Consider the following 20,501-nt stretch of genomic DNA (forward strand, 5'->3'; position numbering starts at 1 on the left):
GGGTGAATATTAGAGAGCTGATGCAGACAGCCAACTGAAAGTTGGATTGGGTAAGAGATCCTGTACAATTTGGAGACACTAAGGAACCAATAACCCACCTACAGCTTTAACTGTGAAACCTTGAGGGATTTACTTCCTGTAGATGCATCTTGTTGACTGAAGGCTCTCCGTCATCCTGGCTGAAGCTGCTCTAAGCAGCAAGTGAGTTTAGGGTGGGTTTAAATTTCTCTGCTGTAAAGGAAAGGTGTGTGCTTGATTGGCTGCAAGTGCTTCATATCAAAATTGAATGCAAGACAGTAACAATTTTAGCATTATTCCCACTTTCATAATCATTCAAAGCAGAACTGATACTTAAGTTATTTGGTCACCCAGCCCCAGGCCCCCTGCAATTCTGGCAGTTGTCATGTCTGTCTGGTTGTGGATGGAAATATTTGTCAGCAATTGATCCCTTTTAGTTCTGATGGTTGGAGCCTTTGTGGATTGGGGTTTTTCAGTTAAGATGCTAGTTACCCTTAGATTTAGACAAGGTCACAGTTTCACAGTTAGTCCATTCGTCCTCCTGCCAAAAATAATGGCTCTCTCCTGAAAGGCTGTTGAACTCTCACCTTTTTCCTTCTGAAAGCAACACTGGAAATTGAACTCTCACTAAGAATTTGTTGGGATGAGTGAATTCGCATGAATGCCAGGAGCCAAGGTTTTCTAGCTGAATATTGGATTGTGTGGTGATAAGGTTGTTTGCTTTTCTTGACAGTGGTTTATTTGCTGTGGCTGATGAGTGTAAAATTTCAGTTTCTGTTATTTGATGTGGCATTTTTTTCCCATTTTAGATAAATTAGTCCTGAAGACATTTGTGATTTGAAGAAATCTGTTTAATATATTTACAGGATGTAAACACAGCCTTAGAGGCTTTAAACTCGGGTATCTCCATTTAGATTACATGTTTACATGTTTTTTCTAAGAGACAACTGGAATGTCTTTTTGCTAATTAGGCAGCACTAAATGTACCATACTGGTACACTTAGTACAACATATTGGTAGACATGAACAGAGTGGTGCTTTTTAAGCAAAATGTTTGTGTGGGTGTGCTAATGTGGTTTCATGATGACATTATTTGAAAAGTCAAAGGATCACCGAAGTTAATAGCAGCCATCTTAGTTGGCTTTTTACTCCAAACAGGAAATGTCAACCTCAAAGTGGTGTTGGAGTAAAAGTGAAGGGATCACCAAAGTCAACAGGAATGGCAATCCATCAAGAAGTAATTTAAATACCCAAGTCAGGAGCAAAGTGGTGGGATATATGGTGGGATATTGTCATATTTTTTAAAATTTAGATTATAAATCTGTTCTAATTCAGCCCTGCACAGAGTCTTGTGAAAACTAAATATATCCTTACTGATTCTATAGGAATTAAGAGAGTAAGTAGTAGCCATGTGCTGATAATCAAATAGACTTGATTACTTGATCATCAGCATGTGTGACGTTGTGTCATTTACAGGTCAGGCGAGTTCAGATGTGTGTTAACACAATGCCACAAGCTTCCCAGAAGTGGATGTCCCAAAAAAAATTACCTAAAAGCTGGACTATGCAGTGCTCAGAGACATTGTTTACAAAGCAAAAACCCAAAGCATTGGGCCTCACAGACTAGAGGCCTCAGCTGGCATATTAAATGTTGAAGTTCATCACAGCACAATTAGAAATTGAGTCGACAAGGATGGCTTGCTTGTAAAGGTGTCAAGAGAAGGCCTCTTTTCTGAAAAACAGCATAGCAGCACAGCGAAGGTTTGCAAAGCTGGATCTGAACAAACTAAAAGACCACAGTATCCTTTGGAGAGATGAGACCAAAGTGGAGATGTCTGGATTTAAGGCAAAGCATTACTTTAGCAAAAACCAAAACACTTATCGGCATAAACTTAGAAGTCAAGCATGGTGGCCGAGGGGCGGCGAAATTGGTGATGGGCTTTTTTTGTACTCACAGAGTTGATCATGAACTGTCTCATAGCTAAAAAGAACTGTGGATAAATGCCTGTGAACCTCAATGGACAGAAGTAATGTTGTAATGAAGAGAATTCCTCCACCACGACATAAGAGACTGATAAGTCACTCAGAAAACAAGGAGAACAAGTTATTGATGCGAAATGTGGTTCTACAAGCTACTGAATCATGGGGCGTACTTACTTCTCACAAGCACACAAAAAGAATGAAAAGTGTGTGCAGAGCAGCTTTATGTCAGGGGAGATGTTGATAAAATGGTGCCGTTAATCAGAAAAATGTCATGACATGTTTTAAGCTCATATTCCACTTGGATACAATGTAGTTGTTTGAGTTTAACAGGGATTTTTTTTTAACATCACCTAATTCTCCACTCAGTCATTTTGAACAAATGATTATCATGCCCATTTCAGTAATTTTGAAAAGCAACTAATTTTCTGCTGCAAGGTTGACATCCTCAGAGGATTATCTGTCTAATGAAAAGCTCTCAACTCAAATTAATGTAAATATGCCTGTCCAAAGCTTACATAAGTGCTGTTCTGCTCCTGTGTAACCACTCTGGATCAGACCACTTTTTTTTTTTTTTTGTTAAAGCTTAAAAGTCCAGCTTTTTTTTCAGTGCATAAATGTTTTCCCAAAGCCTGTAATAAACCCTTAGAATGGCAATTTATGTCCAATCAGACAAAACTGGAGTTGGATGATAACAGATCGTGTAGGAAACGAGACCATATGGTCGATATAATGGGAAGAATACAGTTAAAGTGTGTGAGCCTCTTTGTTCAGAACATTTTGCCCACAGCACCAGTCACTCTTATTGTTCTTGTCAGTGTGATTACTTTCGACGGGATGATTGCAGTAATATAATTCATAATGTACGAATCGCAAAGGAAACTGTGAGCAAACGATCTGCAAGATAGTCGTCCCTTTCAGTTTGGATGAGCGGGTGTATGAGTCAGCTGTTGTCATTGAGCTCTGTGGTATTAAATTGTCTTGACTTTGCAAAGATGCTGAGCAGGCTTCCTCCAAATTGACTCAATACTAAATGAAGGGAGAGAGTTTTTTTGTTTTGTTTTTTAAATCTCTTTTTAACCCATTATGGAGGAAAGCCTTATTGGTATCGCTCCGTGTTGTGATCTATCTGAAGCTAAGAGCTACACTCACCTGCTGGTTATTCTTCAATTAACAGAGCCATGTCAAGGCCATGCATGGATTTTATTTTTGCTGTTTTCTAATCATAGTTTTGGTGTGCATACAGTGTGTGGGTATGGGCTAGCTCTCTAAAATGAGCTGCGTAAATTTATAAGGCACTGGCTCGGTGCCCAGCGCTGCCTTGTCGCCCCAGACGTCTTCACTGAGCGTTTCACTGAGCGTTTCACTGGAAGCTTCGCTTTGCCCATTGTGGTGGGAGTGACGGCTGCCGCGGTCGCGAATACAACATGACAGATGGTGACTGCGTTAGATGCATTTCACATCCCCCTCTTCTACTTTTTCTTTTCCTTTTTGCTCTAGACTTAAATGGCAATTGGCATTGGGTTGGGCATATGTTAAGGATTTGAACAAGAACAAAAAAGTTAGTACAAAAAGTCAGAGACCACCGTGTGAAGCTTAAATACTTTTGGTTTTCTGGTCCAGGTATGCTGCAGGTTTGTCTGGCAAACTAAATCAGCTTTTCCTGAGCTCATTTTCTCTCCATGTTCCACATCCCGCTAAGTTTCCTTTGTCTGCAGTCCTTGTCTTTTGACTCTTTGACAGCCTGAAAGTAGCTGAATAGCGAGAGAAGAATGGCTCTTTGTTTCGACCGCTTGCTGTCACTGTGGATTTGATTGTCTCAGTAGGCAACATGGCCTCAAACATGACTATTCACACACTCACACACACAGTCACCCCTGTGGATGGACATTCCTTTTGGCAGGGCTCCCAGATGGCACTGCAGGTTCTGTGTGGGCTGCGACCATAAGAAGGAGTGATTGACTGTGTTTCTCAAAGGCCGAGCAGCATCACACTGGAGTGTGAAGGTTAAAAGACCATAACTCTGTTTTTCTTTGCTGCTGAGAGTTCAGATTTCTCTGTAAAGTCTTCAACAAAAGTTCAAGCTTCACAGAAACATGTATAACTATTGATTGTCGACTTTGGACAAGATTTCATCTGTTGCTGAAATGACCAATTAAGAGAACAAACTTTTTAATTCTAGCTTTTTAAGTATGATTGATTGCTACTCTTCCAATTATAACATCAGTAATTTAGAGGTTATGGCTGTTTATGTGGGAACATTTGGAGATTTAGTCAAAGTTCTTTCAGTATTCAGGAAGAATTAATTGTAGAAGTGGCTTCTTTTGTATTTAGACTGAAATTGCATCACAAATAACATGGCTTTTCCTGCACCCATGTTCATTAGGGACAATAAACTTGAAGTAAAATTTAGGTCTTGAATGGTAGAACCTCAAAAAGGGAATGTCTTTGGAGCCGCAGGGTTAGTGACAGGCTGTTGAACATCCAAAAAAACATCTTGTTAAAACTGCGTCCTAGTGTTTTATGACAACGCTTACAAGCAATGTCAGTTCCCTTAAAGAAGAGTGGTAGTTAAAGAGACCATCCCATCATCCGGAAGGTGACTGATTTTTATCTGTGCGGCAGCTACCCTAAAAGATCCTCAAATGCCCCACAGCCACGTCTACTCTTGAGTCAAGTTTTTATGTTGAGTAATCGATTTGTTCAACCTCCTTTAAATGTTTAATTAACCTAGACCCAGAGTAAAATGTCACTAATATGAAATCCTCAGATCCTTTATCACAGCCAGCTGAGCTGGAAGCAATTTTGTGAGTATTAGGAGATGACATTTTCCCCAGGCAGACATCTTATGGTGGATTTAAACTAGTTGCAGTCACAGTTGAACAGAAGTCCTGCAAACAAAAATTAGTTCAGTGTACATTTACGTGTGATCTGCATATTAGCCTTGAAGCAGAATCATGCCTCACTTGCATTTGGACTTTCATAAACGGTTAATGTGGCATTTGCTTAAAATACACGTTTGCTTTCTTACTGAATGCTACAGTTTGTTTTTTAATAGATGTTCATGTTCAGGCATCAATTTTAACGCTATTGGGAGATCAGTTGAGATTTGACTCGAAGAAAATATCCATGTTTAATTGTTGTGAAAGTTGCAAAACACTTTTCTCCTTCCACATCTTTGGCATAATCTCAAAGCTGAAAATCTAGCTGTCGGGCTAAGTTTTTTCACTGGGGGGGGTTGAATTATAGTGATTGTATCATCTGTAAATCTGTCTTTCAGCTCACATCATCGGTAGCAGGCCTGTTAATGGATCCAATTTGAGCTGGATGGAGATGTACTTAAACACCTTTACTCTCCCTATTTAAACAGATGAACTGAAATTGGTTGTGTCGTGACTCTTGTGTCCTTGTAGAGCCACTGTTTCATTGTATTAGACCAACTGTTTGTATTCATCTTGAAGCGAAGTCCGTGTTGTGCAGAGAATGTCAATAGAATGTTTATGACTATTACTGACAGTTTTTATTTCATAAGCATGAATATCTGAGCTCTTTAGAAGGGGGAATAAAAACATTTATCACTTTCTGGGTAAATAAGAGTGAATATAGAATTTAGCTATAGAATTTAGCTAGCTAAACCAACATAAAAAAATAACAAAGTGGCAATGCACTGACCTATCAAGGTTGACAGATGATATCAGGATGGAGTCTACTTGGATTAGGACAGTGGTGTTCAAACCCAGGCCTCGAGGGCCGGTGTCCTGCAGGTTTTAGATGTGTCCTTGATCCAACACAGGTGATTTAAATAGCTAAATTACCTCCTCAACATGTCTTGAAGTTCTCCAGAGGCCTGGTAATGAACTAATCATTTGATTCAGGTGTGTTGACCCAGGGTGAGATCTAAAACCTGCAGGACACCGGCCCTCGAGGCCTGGAGTTGGCCAAGCCTGGATTAGGATGTTTGTAGATGAGCCTGATCTGCAGTCAGAGTAGGGAGCAGGTGGAAGATGGTCTAGAGTGGTGGAGGTGTGCTCTAGTGAGAAGTGGAATGAAAGCCAGTGGAGGCAAGACAGAATATGTGTGTGTGAATGAGAGGGAGACAGTTGTGACAGGAAAGATGCAAAGACTGGAGGTAGTGAAGGTAGATGACTTTAAATACATGCTACAAAAAGACAGGAGGCCGACCTGGAGGTGGGAGAACTGAAGATTTTAAGATTTTCACTGGGAGTGGCCAACAACATTACATTAGTGTACATCAGAGGGACAGCACAGGTGGAGCTGGTAAAGAAGCAACCTTAACATGGTTTGGACATATGTAGAGTACCAAGGCTGTTCGATGTGGAGCTGCTAGGCAGGAGAAGAAGCAGAAAATTAGAAGATTCATGGAAGTAGTGAAAGGGAACATGCGGCTGAGTATGCTAGAGACCAGGATCTGCTGTGGCAACCCCTGAAAGAAGATGATTTATGTCATCAATTAAACAAAATCAAAAAGATGAAAACATTGTAACAGTTTTTTTTTCTTTCTCCTTCCGTGTCTCATCTCAGAGGTAACATAACTCCCTTAGGTAACCCCACCAATCATGATCTTCCACACCCCATAATTATGGAATCTTTTCTCCCAATTTCTTTAAAAGATCTATCAGAAATACTGACCCAATTGAAACCCTCAACGAGCTCAGCTGATGTCTTACCTACTCATTTATTTTGTAAAGTTTTTGATACCATTGGGCCCTCTGTGGTCACGCTGATAAACTGTTCCTTGCTATCTGGCTTTGTCCCCAGGTGCTTTAAACAGGGGGTTATTCAACCTTTGCTGAAAAAGCCTAACCTGGATCCAACACTTCAGTCAAGCTTCAGGCCCATCTCAAAACTTCCTTTTATCTCTAAAATCTTAGAAAAAGTCATTTGGCTACAAGTAAAGAAAGCGCTGGAGAAGCATAATATTCTTGATAAATTTCAGTCGGGTTTTAGGAAGCTACACTCTACAGAAACAGCTCTCCTGAAAATCACAAATGATCTTTTGATGGCTGCAGACAGGGGTGATTGCTCAGTCCTAGTTCTTCTAGACCTTAGCTCAGCCTTTGATACCGTTGACCATCAGATCTTAATCCATCGCTTAAATCTTATGGTAGGGATATCTGGATCTGTCCTAAAGTGGTTCACCTCATTTCTGGAGGATAGAACACTTTTAGTTTCAGTGGGAAACTTTCGATCAGATGCGGCTAAGTTTCTATGTGGAGTCCCACAAGGTTCGGTTTTAAGCCCCCTGTTATTTTCACTATATATTCTTCCTTTAGGCCGGATCATTAGCGGCTTCAAAAATATTTCCTACCATCTGTATGCAGACGATATCCAATTATACATCTCCTTTAAACCTTGGGAATTAGACAAGCTATCCACTGTCTTAAGGAAATTAATGTTTGGATGACAAACAATTTTTTGCAGCTGAACGCAGACAAGACCGAGTGCTTAATCCTTGCTCCAGAGAATATCAAGCCCCAAATTAGTCAACATCTGGGTGCCTTTTCATCCTCGATAAAAGCTACTGCTCGGAATCTTGGGATAATTTTCGATCAATCTCTGTCTTTTGACGCTCATATTAAATCTGTGACCCGCTCCTGCTTTTTTCACCTAAGAAATATTGCCAACCTCAGGACTATTGTCTCCAAAACTGAACTCGAGATGCTTGTCCACACTTTCATTTCCTCCCGGCTAGACTATTGTAATGCACCCTTCTCCTGTGTATCTAAGGCTTCACTAAATAGGCTCCAAGCGGTTCAAAATGCTGCAGCAAGGCTGTTAACCCATAGTAAAAAATTCTCCCATATCACTCCTATACTAAAATCCTTGCACTGGCTTCCGGTTGGGTATAGATGTAAGTTTAAAATCCTCACCTTTACATTTATGTCTCTACTCTCCAAAGCGGACTCTTAGAAGACCACTATCAGTGGATCTATCTATTCCACGGACCCGTTTGAAAACGAAGGGGGATCTCGCTTTTCAAACCCTGGCTCCAATACTGTGGAACTGTTTACCCCCCCCCCCCCCCCCCCCCCCCCAATCGACACTGTGGCTTCTTTTAAAAAACAGCTTAAAACACATCTGTTTAGACAAGCATTTGGGTAATGTTCATGTGAAATATGTTGTTTTATTCTATATTTATACTGTACTATTGCTTTGTTTGATATGCTTCTATACTGCTATATTGTTTGTTTGACATGCCTTCATTATTATTTGAAGCACTTTGTAACAGCTTTTTGTCTTAAAAAGTGCTATATAAATAAATTTTACTTACTTACTTACTTACTCACCCATTTTCATCAGGTGTGTACTCCTGCCTCTCTTGAGTGTGAAGCCTCCTCAGCAGGCGCTCTTCCTGCTTGTGGACTCCATTGATGAAGGCTGTCAGCTGGGTGAGGGGGAACAGAGGTCCTCCCCGGGTTCTCCCAGGACCATTGCAGAGCTCCTGGCCAGTCACCACGAGTTTCTCCCTCCCTGGCTGCTGCTCATTTGCTCCGCACGGCGACAGAACAAAGCCATTACCAAACTGTTCACAGGTAAATGGTTCAACTTTTCTTGTTGATCAGTTAAGATAACTGTTCTCCAAGTGTAGAGGCAATTTTCCAAAAGCTTTAGGGTGTTATGTGTAGTTTTTAAAAAATCAATACATCATTGTCAAAGTCACTGTGATACCATTATTACAACTGAGCTGAGCTGTTGAAAAGAGACAGTTTGATGTATGAGAAAGTACTTGCAATTGTCAGTACTGCTGTATGCTTGTTCCGCTTGATGGCAGCCATTTTTTAGATTTAATAATATACATTTTGCCAAAAAATACAGCAGTTACAAACAAAGCCTGCAGCATCATTCTTTATTTTTTTTGGTCACTGCTTCAAATGCTTTCTAACATTATGACATGCCTGAAGGGATTAGTCACCACTGCAGACTTCTGTAAGAGATGCAGCTTTTCCTTGTCTTGTGACACTGTACCATACCCACTGCTATTATCTCCTTGTCAGGCCAGCAGCCTACTCTGTGGCGATGAGCTGGCATAACATTAATCAAAAACCTAACTGTGTGGGAGGAAGTTGCCTCCGCAGAATCACATTGCTGCGTGTCCCCCGTCTACCTTTCCAAAGCCATTGAATGTGGGAGCTTCTAGTGCCCTCACCTTACCTTATTTTTACTGTTACACAACATCCCAGCAGTCTGAATAGTTGTGCTGCTCCCTCCTCAGGAGATGCTTGCAGTCAGGCTTGGGGATGAACAAGCTTACATGCATGCTTCCTTCTGTTCCTGCATAAATAATGAAATGCCTATGTTTGTGTGATCTAATTCTCCAAACTCAGTTCTATTTGTAGTGCTAATATTTCTATTAATTTTATGTTGGAATCCTGGACAGTCAACAAAAAAATGTCAGATTCTGTGTGCTCCAGCTTTTATATCCAGCATTGATTCTGTTATTTCTTCATGATGAGTTCTCACAATTGGGTTAATCGGGTATGATTATGTCTCTGTGTATAGTATGTAGAGAAATGCATGGTAACAATATAATGTGCACCTAAAATCCTATAAAGTTAATAGGACAGGTAACAAGCATCCTTCTTTAACATCTAGCCCCAGCAGCGAATTAATTCAGTTGGCAGTCTGTTCATGTTCTGGCTTGTCTTCAGTGGATTACGTTGCTTGCCACTTGTCATTTTAGATAATACAAATAGTATTCCTGTATATATTCCAAATTAAATGCAACAGTGTGCTTGTGTAGAATAATTGGTCACAAAGGTCACGCTTAAAGTTGTCTTTAGGACTCTTAAAATACGTTTTACATATATGCAGCAGGTAAAGTAAATATTGAACGCGTCACCAGTTTTCTAAGTAAATATATTTCTAAAGGTGCTATTGAGATGAAATTTTCACCAGATGTTGGTAACGCCTCAATCCAATCTACACATGCAAAGTGATCAAACTAAAAATGTCCATATTTTAAGTTGTTTGTAATAATGAGAAATGACACAGGGAAAAGCTGTTGAACACATGAAGAAATGGAGGTGCAAAAAGACCTAGAAAGTCATGACAGCAGCTGAAATCTATCAGTAATTAGAAAGCAATCCTGCCACTTAATGCTAATGAATAACAGCTGGTTCAGTCCCTATAAAAAGGTATCTCATTACCAAAGCGTCACACAAGAAACAACCCAAGCTGGGTAAAACCACTCGGGTCTTGCAAGACCTGGCAACCTTATTGTTGCAAAAGATACTGATGGCATTGGTTGCAGAAGAATTTCAAAACCACTTGAAGGTTCCAGTGAGCGCTGTTGGAGCCATAATCCAGGAGTGGAAAGAATATCATTTCACCATAAACTGGCCACGACCAGGTTCTCCCAGCAAGATTTCAGACAGAGGAGTGAAAAGAATTATCAGACGAGCTGTCCAGGAGCCAAGGACCACTTGTGGAGAGCAACACAAAGAGTTGGAATCAGCAGGCACAATTGTTTCAAAGAAAACAATAAGAAATGCAGTCAACCACCATGGCCTGTATGCACGCTCACTACACAAGACTTTGTTGCTAAAGAAAAAGCATGTTGGAGCAAGTTTAAAGTTTGCTGAAAAGCTCAAAAGGCACTGCATAACATCCCAAAAGTAAATACAGTTTGGAGGTGGGACCATCATGGTGTGGGGCTGTTTTCCAGCATACGACAATGGCACGCTTCATATAATTAAAAGAAGAATAAATGGAAAACATGTACAGAGACATTCTTAATAGAAAACTGCTGCCGTCAGGATGATGAAGACTAAACGAGGATGGATGTTTCACCAAAACAATGATCCCAAACACAGCCGAGGAAACTCTGTTGGTTTCAGAGAAAGACAATAAAGCTGCTAGAATGGCCCAGTCAATCACCTGCCCTCAGTCCAATTGAAAATCTATGGAAAGAACAAAAGTTCAGAGTTTATAGAAGGGGCTCAAGGAAACCTTCAGGTTGGTGTGTAAGAATGGGCCAAAATCACCCCTGAGCAATGCATGTGAAGAGTTTCTCTATACAGGAGGCATCGCCAAAGGCTTTTGTACGACGTATTAAATACATTTCAGTGTGTTCAATACTGTGTAATTTCTCATTATTACACTTAATTTATGGACATCTATGGTTTGATTTCTTTGCTTGTGTGGATTGAATGGGACATCTGGTGAGAATTTCATCTCAATAGCACATTTTGTATTAACTTGGAAAATTGGTAACACATTTAGTACTTATTTAACCCGCTGTAGGTCTCCTGCAAGAAAATGAGCTGTCAGCTATTTTGATCATTATTTCCGTGCAAAAGTGCCATTCACTCCTTGGGTCTAGTTTCTGCATTGTGAGTTTGTTTCTTAGTCATTGTTGATATAAGAGTGGAAACAGGAATTCAGGACACTAGAGTCTCACTTTGAGTCGTTCGTGGGCATCATGCGTGTAATTCAACAAACCAACTGTGATGCAGGCTGCCCACTTCATAATTTCAAAGACACGCCCACCCACGCTTTCCTCTAACTTAAAAGGTTCTGTGTAGGAACCCGTGTGGATTGGTATCAGTTTAGTTTAAAGCGTTTTCCAAAACTTTGTGTCCACAGACAACACAGATGGAAGAAGTTTTCTATTTGATTTTCTTTCGGCAGCATTTTGCATTAAATCACATTTTCTGCTGTCCTGTGTGTGTTGTGTCTGGCCCAAATCTTTAATTTCAATAGTGAGATTTTATCTGGTGTGCACTTCATGTTCAGAGCGGAGTCAGCAGGGGAATATATAGTCTTATATACCACAGACGCAAATGTTTTTTTTGAACATGTTAGTTCTGTTTCTGCTTGTTGCGCCTCTTTTGTTTGTACTTGATGAGCTGTCTGTTGTGTTTTGGGGGTTTTTGATATGGTTTGAAGGGAGTTTCATCGTGGAACAATCTGATAAGTGGCAGTTATCTTCTTTTTCTCCATTTTTGCACTAGCTCATTCCCTCTTTACTGCCTCTTTGATGATGGCCAGGCTTTTGTTGAGCTCTTACTCCAATTGTCGAGCAATTGGTTCAAAAAAATTAATCTACTTTTGAAAAGAGTGCCAGGCTCACATATCAGATGTGATGTCCCTACTTGAAGGGAGTGAAGGACATATTTGGTTTTGTTTTTCCTTTCCGTTTAGACTTGCTGATGTCTTTTTTTTCTATGAACATACTCTTTTACAGTTAATACCTTTTATTATTTCAGTTCTTTATTGAGTCTATGCACTGAAATCCTCCTACAGAACTACAGTAAGCCTTGACCTATCCATTTTGCTAATGCTTTTAGCAGTGTCTTTGTTTTGTCTGGATCTAGTCTTCCGCTTTTAGTCCAGTGCTGGAAATTCTTCTACAAGACTGGCTTTTTCTTTTTTTTTTCCTCATCACACATAGACGGATGTGGACTTGCACACACACACACACACTCCCTCACTCAGTGTATTCTATTGCCTTTTGTACCTTATTATTAATATGGCACTATGAATGCTCCTTATTCATGCAGCAGTGGACTGAAAATAGACCAAAGAGCTTGGAGTATCAGACTGAGGCCAAGTGTCCCCTAAAAATATCTTGCATATTGTTTACAATTTAGAGATGGCAGCGACCTGCCAAAAGCGTCCACTTTCATGCTCACTGCAAAGCAAACTACTATTTTATATGAGCGTCCGTTTTAGTCGTGGTGGAGGTTGTCAGTTTCCCAGTATACTCTGGTTTGTGGTAATGCGAAGTTTGTGGTTTTGTAAATACAGTGCTGATAAAGTTTGAGGAATGACCTTTAACCACAAGGTTTTGAAGGGAGCTCACTGGACCTGAATTTTGGTCCTGTACTTTTAAAATGTCTAAAAGAATTCAGACTCCTTTTATGTGAGCAACTCGAAGCTGTAGGTTACCTTTTGATTTTTGCAAAATTCACTTCAGTCTGACTCGCAGCAAGTGCGTTCAGCTGGAATTTCTCATTTAATTTTTTTTAAGGAGATGACTTTATTCCCCAGGAGCAAAACTCAGAGTTCCTTGTCTCTTGCTCAACTGTTATTCCTTGTGTCTATCTCTGAGTGGAATGTGCTTTGGGAAGTTTTCAGCACCTCAGAGACCGAGCAGGAAGGAGGCATACTGACTTCTGCTGCAGAATGCCTCACTCACATCCGCTTGGCTAATGCCTCACAAACAAAGAGTGGTCAGTTTGTGAGGAGTACAAGAATTTTGCACAGTATCCCTCTGGCAGACCCGTGTTATGCGATCATTCCGATTCGAATAAGCTTCGGACTTCCACTGTTACCTTTGACTTGGACTAAAATTTCACTCTCGAGATGCAAATTGTAGTATAAAAAAATCTTGCTTTTTCTGACTTTGCCTTTTCTTTGAGCTGTGCTACTGTAAGGGCATTGTAGCGGTAGCGCAGTGGAAACACTTAGGCAGCGATTTTGGTTGGGAGCCGGGTAGAATCTGTGCCAATTTATCAAGGCCTGCAGCAGAAGGTGGAGCAGGGACAGAGAAAAGAGGGCTGTATGAAGGTGCGAGGTGGGGGTTGGGTGTTTAAATAAAAACTGCCCCCCACGTGTGTGTGTGTGTGTGTGTGTGTGTGTGTGTGTGTGTGTGTGTTTGTTTAGTTTTTCAGCTCAAACCTCAATCTCTTGCCATCTTGTTTTCTTTTTTCTTCCCACTTTGTTATTGGTCTCATTGAAATACTTACAGCCCTTTTTTAAATCATATTTCCAACATAGCATTTGAATCAAACTCATGTGATCTTTCCATCTGTCACATGAAGGCATCACTGGACTGTAAGGGCTCCTATCTGAACAATACTGTTTGATTCATACTTGTTAAAGTCACTGTTTCTCAACAGGCATGTATGTGTGGGGGCTTGAGAGAGTACTGCACGGACTACATGAAGGTGTCTGATCAGCTGATGAATATTTTTTATAAGGGGATGGCTCATATTGACATTTTACTTCTGGAAAAGCAAGGCTTCATTTTTAATTTCTTTAATACCTGCTTAAGTAAAAATGGCTTCCTTTCCCAGTCAGAAAGTGTGACATCCAGCCAACAAGTCATCTAAGGTCACAGTTGTAGCACGGTGACGACATTCCTGACAGTGACACAAAAATGCAGACAGGGTTGACTCATCAGATCAAAGTGTAAATCCAGTCTGGTGCTATAACTACACAACATAAACAACTGGACTAAGGTAATAATCACTGCCATCTCTTACTTGTAAACGATATGGGGGTATTTTTAGCAGACACTTGGCCTTGGTCTGATAATCTAAAGTCTTGTGGTTTGTTCTCTAGTTACAAAGTGCTTAAAATGATGTTTTATAATTTATCAGAAATGAACTGCATCATTAACTTTTTGCTGATAACTTTAAAAAATGTAGATAAAACATTTTTGGTTAAGAACTAAACATAAAATTTTAAGATTAACAGGCCACAGCGTCTCAGATACATGTGTATGTGGGTCCTGTACACTGTCACTTAAATTCACATGACTTGGTTTACCTTTCTTTTGCCAGCCTTGGCACAAACATATATGGGCAGTACTTGTGGATGGAAGTCTTGCTGTTCTGCAAGACTTCCACTGGAACAGTGAGGCAAACCTCTCCACCAGTTAGCATCCAGAAAGGGCTGTGCACTGTTTGAGCTGTACGCTGAATATTTCATTTGCTGATGATTACTGCTGAAGCTCCTGCACTCAAAAATCATAACTCCTACCTAATGTCCATATTTTAGCTTATTTTTTTATTTAATTCAAGTATTACTGGCTAACAGCCAACCTTATGGAGAGCTCAAGGCATGTGTTTTCTGAGATCTGAGATAATCAGAGTGAGGAGAGAATTGCTACCGAAATCTCTTCTTCTGTATGCAAGCATCTCCTGACTAATCCTCGAGTACAGGAGGAGGAAGATAACCGTGATAGAGCCTGTTTTAAAGGAAACACAAAACAAAACCCCGTGCAAGCTGTATTTAGGATTTTGAGTGAAAAGCCAACATGAGCGAGGGATGAGGAAGGATGGAGAAGGCATGGAGTGCCAGTAGTTATAATAATATAGTATCAGTGTGCTCCTGAAGCTGTGAAACATAATGACTCCCCTTAAACAAGCACATTCCTGCTTAGGAGTCTTACAGCAACTTCAATTAGATTGATTTCCACTGTAATAAAATACATAATTATTTTAACTCCTTTCCCGATTTTACTTCTTCAAGTGGGTGAAAAGGAGCAACGTTGCCAGCGTTAAGGGGGGCCTACCAGTCAAAACTTGGAAAGTAGCCACCACAAAACCTCACATAAAAGCTTGTCTTGGTTATGAATCACAGCTTTAATTAATACGGTTATACCCCAGCTTAGTCTTAGGAATGTTACAGGAGTGTGTGGCTGCTTTAAAAAGACACTCATCCTTTGAGACATTTTGATGGTGGGTTAACTCATTTCCTTCCCAACGTGACATATTTGCTCATGCTCGTGAGGATTTTTTTTGTTTTAAAAAAACCAAAAGTAATCTGCAGGACTGCTTGCATATAGATAAGTCATTAGATTTCACAGCTATTGTGTAGTAAAAGCTACACTTTCAGGAAATTGTGCTACTCTGGGGTGGATCTATGTTTCTGTTTCCTGTATTTGTGTCTTTTTCGGGTGAGGGTAGACCACCCTAGCAAGGGCTTGAACCACATCTTCCACCTTCGTTCTGTCCACCATGAATGGAGCTTTCTTAACCCAACATGCTAAGAAGCTGAACTAATTTACCACTAGTGACCACAAAAGAAAAGAGCAGCTCTGTTTTAAAGTGTGTGCACTTCTTCAAGAAGCCCTTTGTCCAGAGGCCTATGGTTGAATCCAACGCAGGGGAAGACGGTCCCTTCACAGAAAGGTCAGCAAAACTCTTAACATCGCACTAGATGTGTGTGTTTTTTGGTAAGGTTTCTTTTTGGTCAAATGTAAGACCTCTCTGGAGGGACCGCAAGATCTACTGGCCAACTGACAAGACAAACACAGTCATAAAGCAGCGAGGACGGTTTATTTCTTTTCTGCTGTGGAATGCTCCCCGAAGAGAGGCAAAGACTGCTTTGCTTACTGACTCCACAGTAAAATGCCATTTTGTGGCACAGTTTGGACAACTGGATATATGGTTGCACAAACAACAGATGAATTTAGAGCTTAACAATGCCAAGAGTTTTCAGCAGTGAAAGAAGAAGCAGCTCCAAGGCACTTCCACAGTTAATAGTCAAAAGAATTTAATAATTGATTCCAACATATTTTGGTCATGCTGCGGCCTTCACCAAAGAGACTAAATTGCTCAACACTAAACCAAAATCACGTTCAACAAATGCCTCCTGCTATTAAAACAAAGTTCACTCTGTTCTCTTTTTAGTTTTCATTATAGATTCTGTGTCACCATGGCTAACAAAAGCAAGCAAGACTCTATTAATAAGCTTACCCCTCTTTTCTTTTTTTTTCTTCTTCAGTTGGCTTACACGGACAAACGGATTTATGTTCATATTCATGTATAAGTTGTCGTCTGTGAGGCTGCATGTTGAGCCTCACTTTGGATGAGCTGGAGACCATAATCCCTGTTGAATACTGTAATTTTACCACCATGCCGTCTGACAGCCGGGCAAATTACAGGTCTACCATGTCTGTATCTATAACACCTTGGGTGCTGCAGTGCAGTCACATGACTGTGAGCACGGCGAACAAAACTTGCTGGCCTCTTCCTTCCTGAGGTGATGCCCTTTGGTATGTGGCATGCCTCTGCCAGATTTTAATGAACCTGTGATTTTATTTTATTTTTTTTCAATTTCTTTTGGTGGTACAGAGCAAGACTTGTTGGTTTTTGATTTAATTGAAGGGTTTTTACATTAAGCCTTAATTAAAATACCCTTCAAGAATTCCTGGGATAGTTTTCAGTTGGTTGCTGCAACTAAAGACATATTTTATCTTTTAAATATACCACACTGTCTCTTCACTTGTGTGCCAAGAATGACTTTGCAAGTGCCTGATTCCGCAGCAAGCCGTCAAAGCTTTCCTCATGCTGAATCTGTCATCTGTACATGTGAAATCTTCTCAAAATGCTTCCAGGCCTACCTGGCAACACTTGTTGATCGCAGATAATGGATTATTTGACTTGATTGCTGTCAAGCTAGTCTGAGCAGTCTCTTACGCAGGTGAATGGAAACATGTGGCGGTAGAGCCAAATGAGGTTACTGATAGGTCAGCCTGTGTAATGATGAACAAAAACATGGTGAGAAAGTGTGTTGCAGAGGCTTACTGCTACTGCAAAGCTACAACGTTGCATCTTCAGAAAGAATCGGTTCTATTTGATGATTCAGTGACAGTTAGTTTGGAATAGATTCCAGTCTAAAACATATCCACTTCCAAACATAGCCCTTATTTAGGTTGGGGGCCAAGGTATATTCATAACCGCCAATGTATATTTGGCAACTTATTTTAGCATTTTTACATATTTGAGGGAATTATATGACATCCAAAACTAGTAAACTAGTAGAGAATTCCCACAGTTAGTTTACACCTCGCTCATAGTATCTGATGTGCTCCGATCATCACCCTATTCCCTAAAACTTGAAAACACAGCATTTGACTCACAGAGGACACTGTGACAGTCTGAAAGTTTAATGGGCTAATGGATAAATGTGCACTTGGAACAGATGCCATGCTACTTTTTATGATTTGTGTCTGTTGTTTGGGGTTTCTGTTAGAATCTTTGACATGAATGAAATTTGCAGCCATCTGTGCAGCTGCAAGAAGCTAGCTGTAACAGCAGTGACAAGTCTCTTAGAGTAGATATCTCATATGGGGTAGACAGGTGCTCTGCTTTGACTCAGCCTCTTGTCACCATCTTAATGAGCTTCTGCCATTCAAAAGTAATAACTAAGCTCTTTGTGGGTTAGAAGAAAAAAACCTAGTATTTCTACTGTGTTTTGCATAGATTTTTATATGATTGATGTAGTATTCTTTGCACAGGTGGCCTTGTTGTGAATATGTTCCTGTTAACCCAACCCCCAACACATCAGCTCTATTCAGCTGCCCTACAACAGGTTTGACTGGAAACTCTTTCACATCCCGTTTGAAAGTCAGCAGAGGCATGTTTGGGCGGGAGTGTTTTCATGTGCCTCGCCTCAAGCAAACCTAAATTAATTGTTAAGTGTAATCATTTCTGCGTCTCGCCTGGTGGTCGCGTAGCATGGCAACTGTTTGCATCTTTGCGCTGTTAAATCGGCTCCAGATTTGAGCTGAAACCTCTCAGATCTCAGTTCCTCAGTCTGTTCTCACTTGTGAATAAGCCACATTTATCCAAAATAAAACAGAAAGAGTTGTTGCCTTTTGACTGTTAAACTCCAAATTGGAGTCTGTAAACAATCAAACAAAGAATTCAGCAGTATTTTTCAAAGATTGAAGAGTAGCACACTTGCACAGGACTTTAGCTTGCAGACCGTTGGAGCTGACTCTCTTCCACATACTTGTGTTTAGGAGGTTGGCTCTCTCGTGTTTTTTGGAGCTGGGAACGCTGCAGCTGTCGAACAGACGTTTGGTTGAGCGCGGGTTTACTGGAGAGCCTGAGGAGAGGGCAGTGAGGCTTGGGTTTCTGTTTTCTTTATGGATCCAGTGACTTAAGATGGTGTCTCGCGAAAGATCGTGCTGAATCCGAGAAGCTGCCATTCCACAGTCCCAGTTGATGAGCTTAGACCTCAAGTTTTTTTGACAGACATGCGCGCACACACGCTGGCTCATTCGTCATTTGAAAAATTAATCTAGAAAGCAAACAGTCACTCTTTTGTACGCGAGACCCTGTCTCTTGTGGCTGGTATCCAGCTCTGTAACGAGCAGCAGCTGGCTCAGAGGCCTGCACTCAGGAGCTGCATCCCTCACCCTGATGAATGTGTCATTTGTTGCTTGTTTAGCAGTCGCTTTTGTTCTGGGTCTGAACCATCCTCTCACACACACACACACACACACACACACACACACACACACTGCTCAGCTACAGTTTGTGTAACCTACTTAAAATGGTGCAAAATCTAGGCCTTCATGACTGCTGGGTTTTGGAAAGAAAGAAAATGGTTCTTGGAAGGCGTCTGGGTATCTGTAGCCAATGAGAGTTCATGCATTCCTGTGTAGTACTTAATAGTAGTTCCTGTTACACCGCAGTCATCAAATGCAGGTTGGATGACATTCCCCCTGCGGTTGTTTTATTGCTTTATCGGCAGGAGTAGGGCAATAATATTGCCATGACTTCACAGTTGATATCCAGTGAAGTGATGTCTGCTGATGACTTAAGTGGAAACTGTAGGCTATCTTTCAGTATGTGACTGAAGGGAGATGTAATTTTGGTGTTTTGAGCAAAGGCACTTAAGTAGGTCTATTGTTTTATTTCTTGTAGGTTTTTTTTTTTTGTCTTATCTGAGCAAGTGCTTTATTTCATGGTGGCTGCAGTCAAATTTCGATCTCCTCCTCCCTCCTCCAGCTTTCCTGTTCACTGTATCTTCATAATTGGTGTGTCAGCGACCGTGGAATGTAGAAGAAACTGTTTATCATAAACTACGGCACAGAAGCATTTTTCTTCTGTTCCCCAGAGAAAATATTCATGATAGAGCAGCATCTCCAGAATTGGGCTGTAATGCATACTGAATGTTTTTCTTAGTCCCACTGTGAATAGAAGAAATCATCATCATGCCAAAAAATTAGTTGTCATACTTTGGTAAAATCAGTGGCTGGGGGGGGGGGGGGGGAGATAGATAGATAGATAGATAGATAGATAGATAGATAGATAGATTAAAAAAAATAAAATAAATGAATTTTATGGTCTCTTAATGCATGAAGCCTTTTTTGTCCTTATTTTTCCCTTTAATGGCCTCTTTCCCCCTTCCAAGCTAGTGGGTTTCCTGTTCCAGCTGGAGCAAACCCAGAATGCCCAAAGAAGGATTTGGTCCAGAAGAAGTAGGAGGACCCATCACTGACATCCGAGCATCAGAAAGTCGCACCAGACATAAGCTCTCTGTCGTTAGCGAGAGAGACAGAGAGACTGTAAATGTGAAACTGTGTGCTTGTGTCAAGTGGAGCACTTGTGATTGTGCACTGGCCTGCAAAGCAGAACAGTAGAAGAGAAAGGAAGCATGTACACCAGTTAGATTAGCTTTCAAGCTGAGGGGAAAAAGGAAAAAGAAAACAACCCCCCCCCCCCCCCCCCCCCCCCTCTCACACACACTGGACACCTGACATGAAACAAGAGGCTAGACAAAATGAGATAAGGATGAGTGAGAGATCCTCTGATGATAACATGATAGGCTGAAATTTGATCTTTGCTGCTTGAAGTATAGGGCAGGGGAGTTGTGAGCACACAGAGAGAACAGGAATGCTCATTAGGATCATGTGGTGCCTTCAATCAAGTCTGTATCTTTTTTGATATAAACCCTGAAGTAACCCCAGAGTCATGATAACAAAGTGCTTTTTTTCTGGATGCTTTTTAAATGAGT

At 40.7% G+C, this 20,501-nt stretch overlaps 1 protein-coding gene across 1 annotated transcript in view; it reads left to right on the forward strand.

Moving 5' to 3' along the window:
- The window catches only part of ankrd50 (ankyrin repeat domain 50), a 38,680-nt gene that overhangs the window by 9,958 nt on the left and 8,221 nt on the right, over positions 1–20,501 (forward strand). The window contains exon 3 of the mRNA XM_003443366.5: positions 8,319–8,551. Within this exon, the coding sequence (XP_003443414.1) occupies positions 8,319–8,551 (233 nt within the window). The remainder of the gene's footprint in view (positions 1–8,318; positions 8,552–20,501) is intronic.

The sequence above is a fragment of the Oreochromis niloticus genome, linkage group LG2 (genome assembly GCF_001858045.2).
Source record: "Oreochromis niloticus isolate F11D_XX linkage group LG2, O_niloticus_UMD_NMBU, whole genome shotgun sequence".
In the NCBI taxonomy this organism is placed as follows: domain Eukaryota; kingdom Metazoa; phylum Chordata; class Actinopteri; order Cichliformes; family Cichlidae; genus Oreochromis; species Oreochromis niloticus.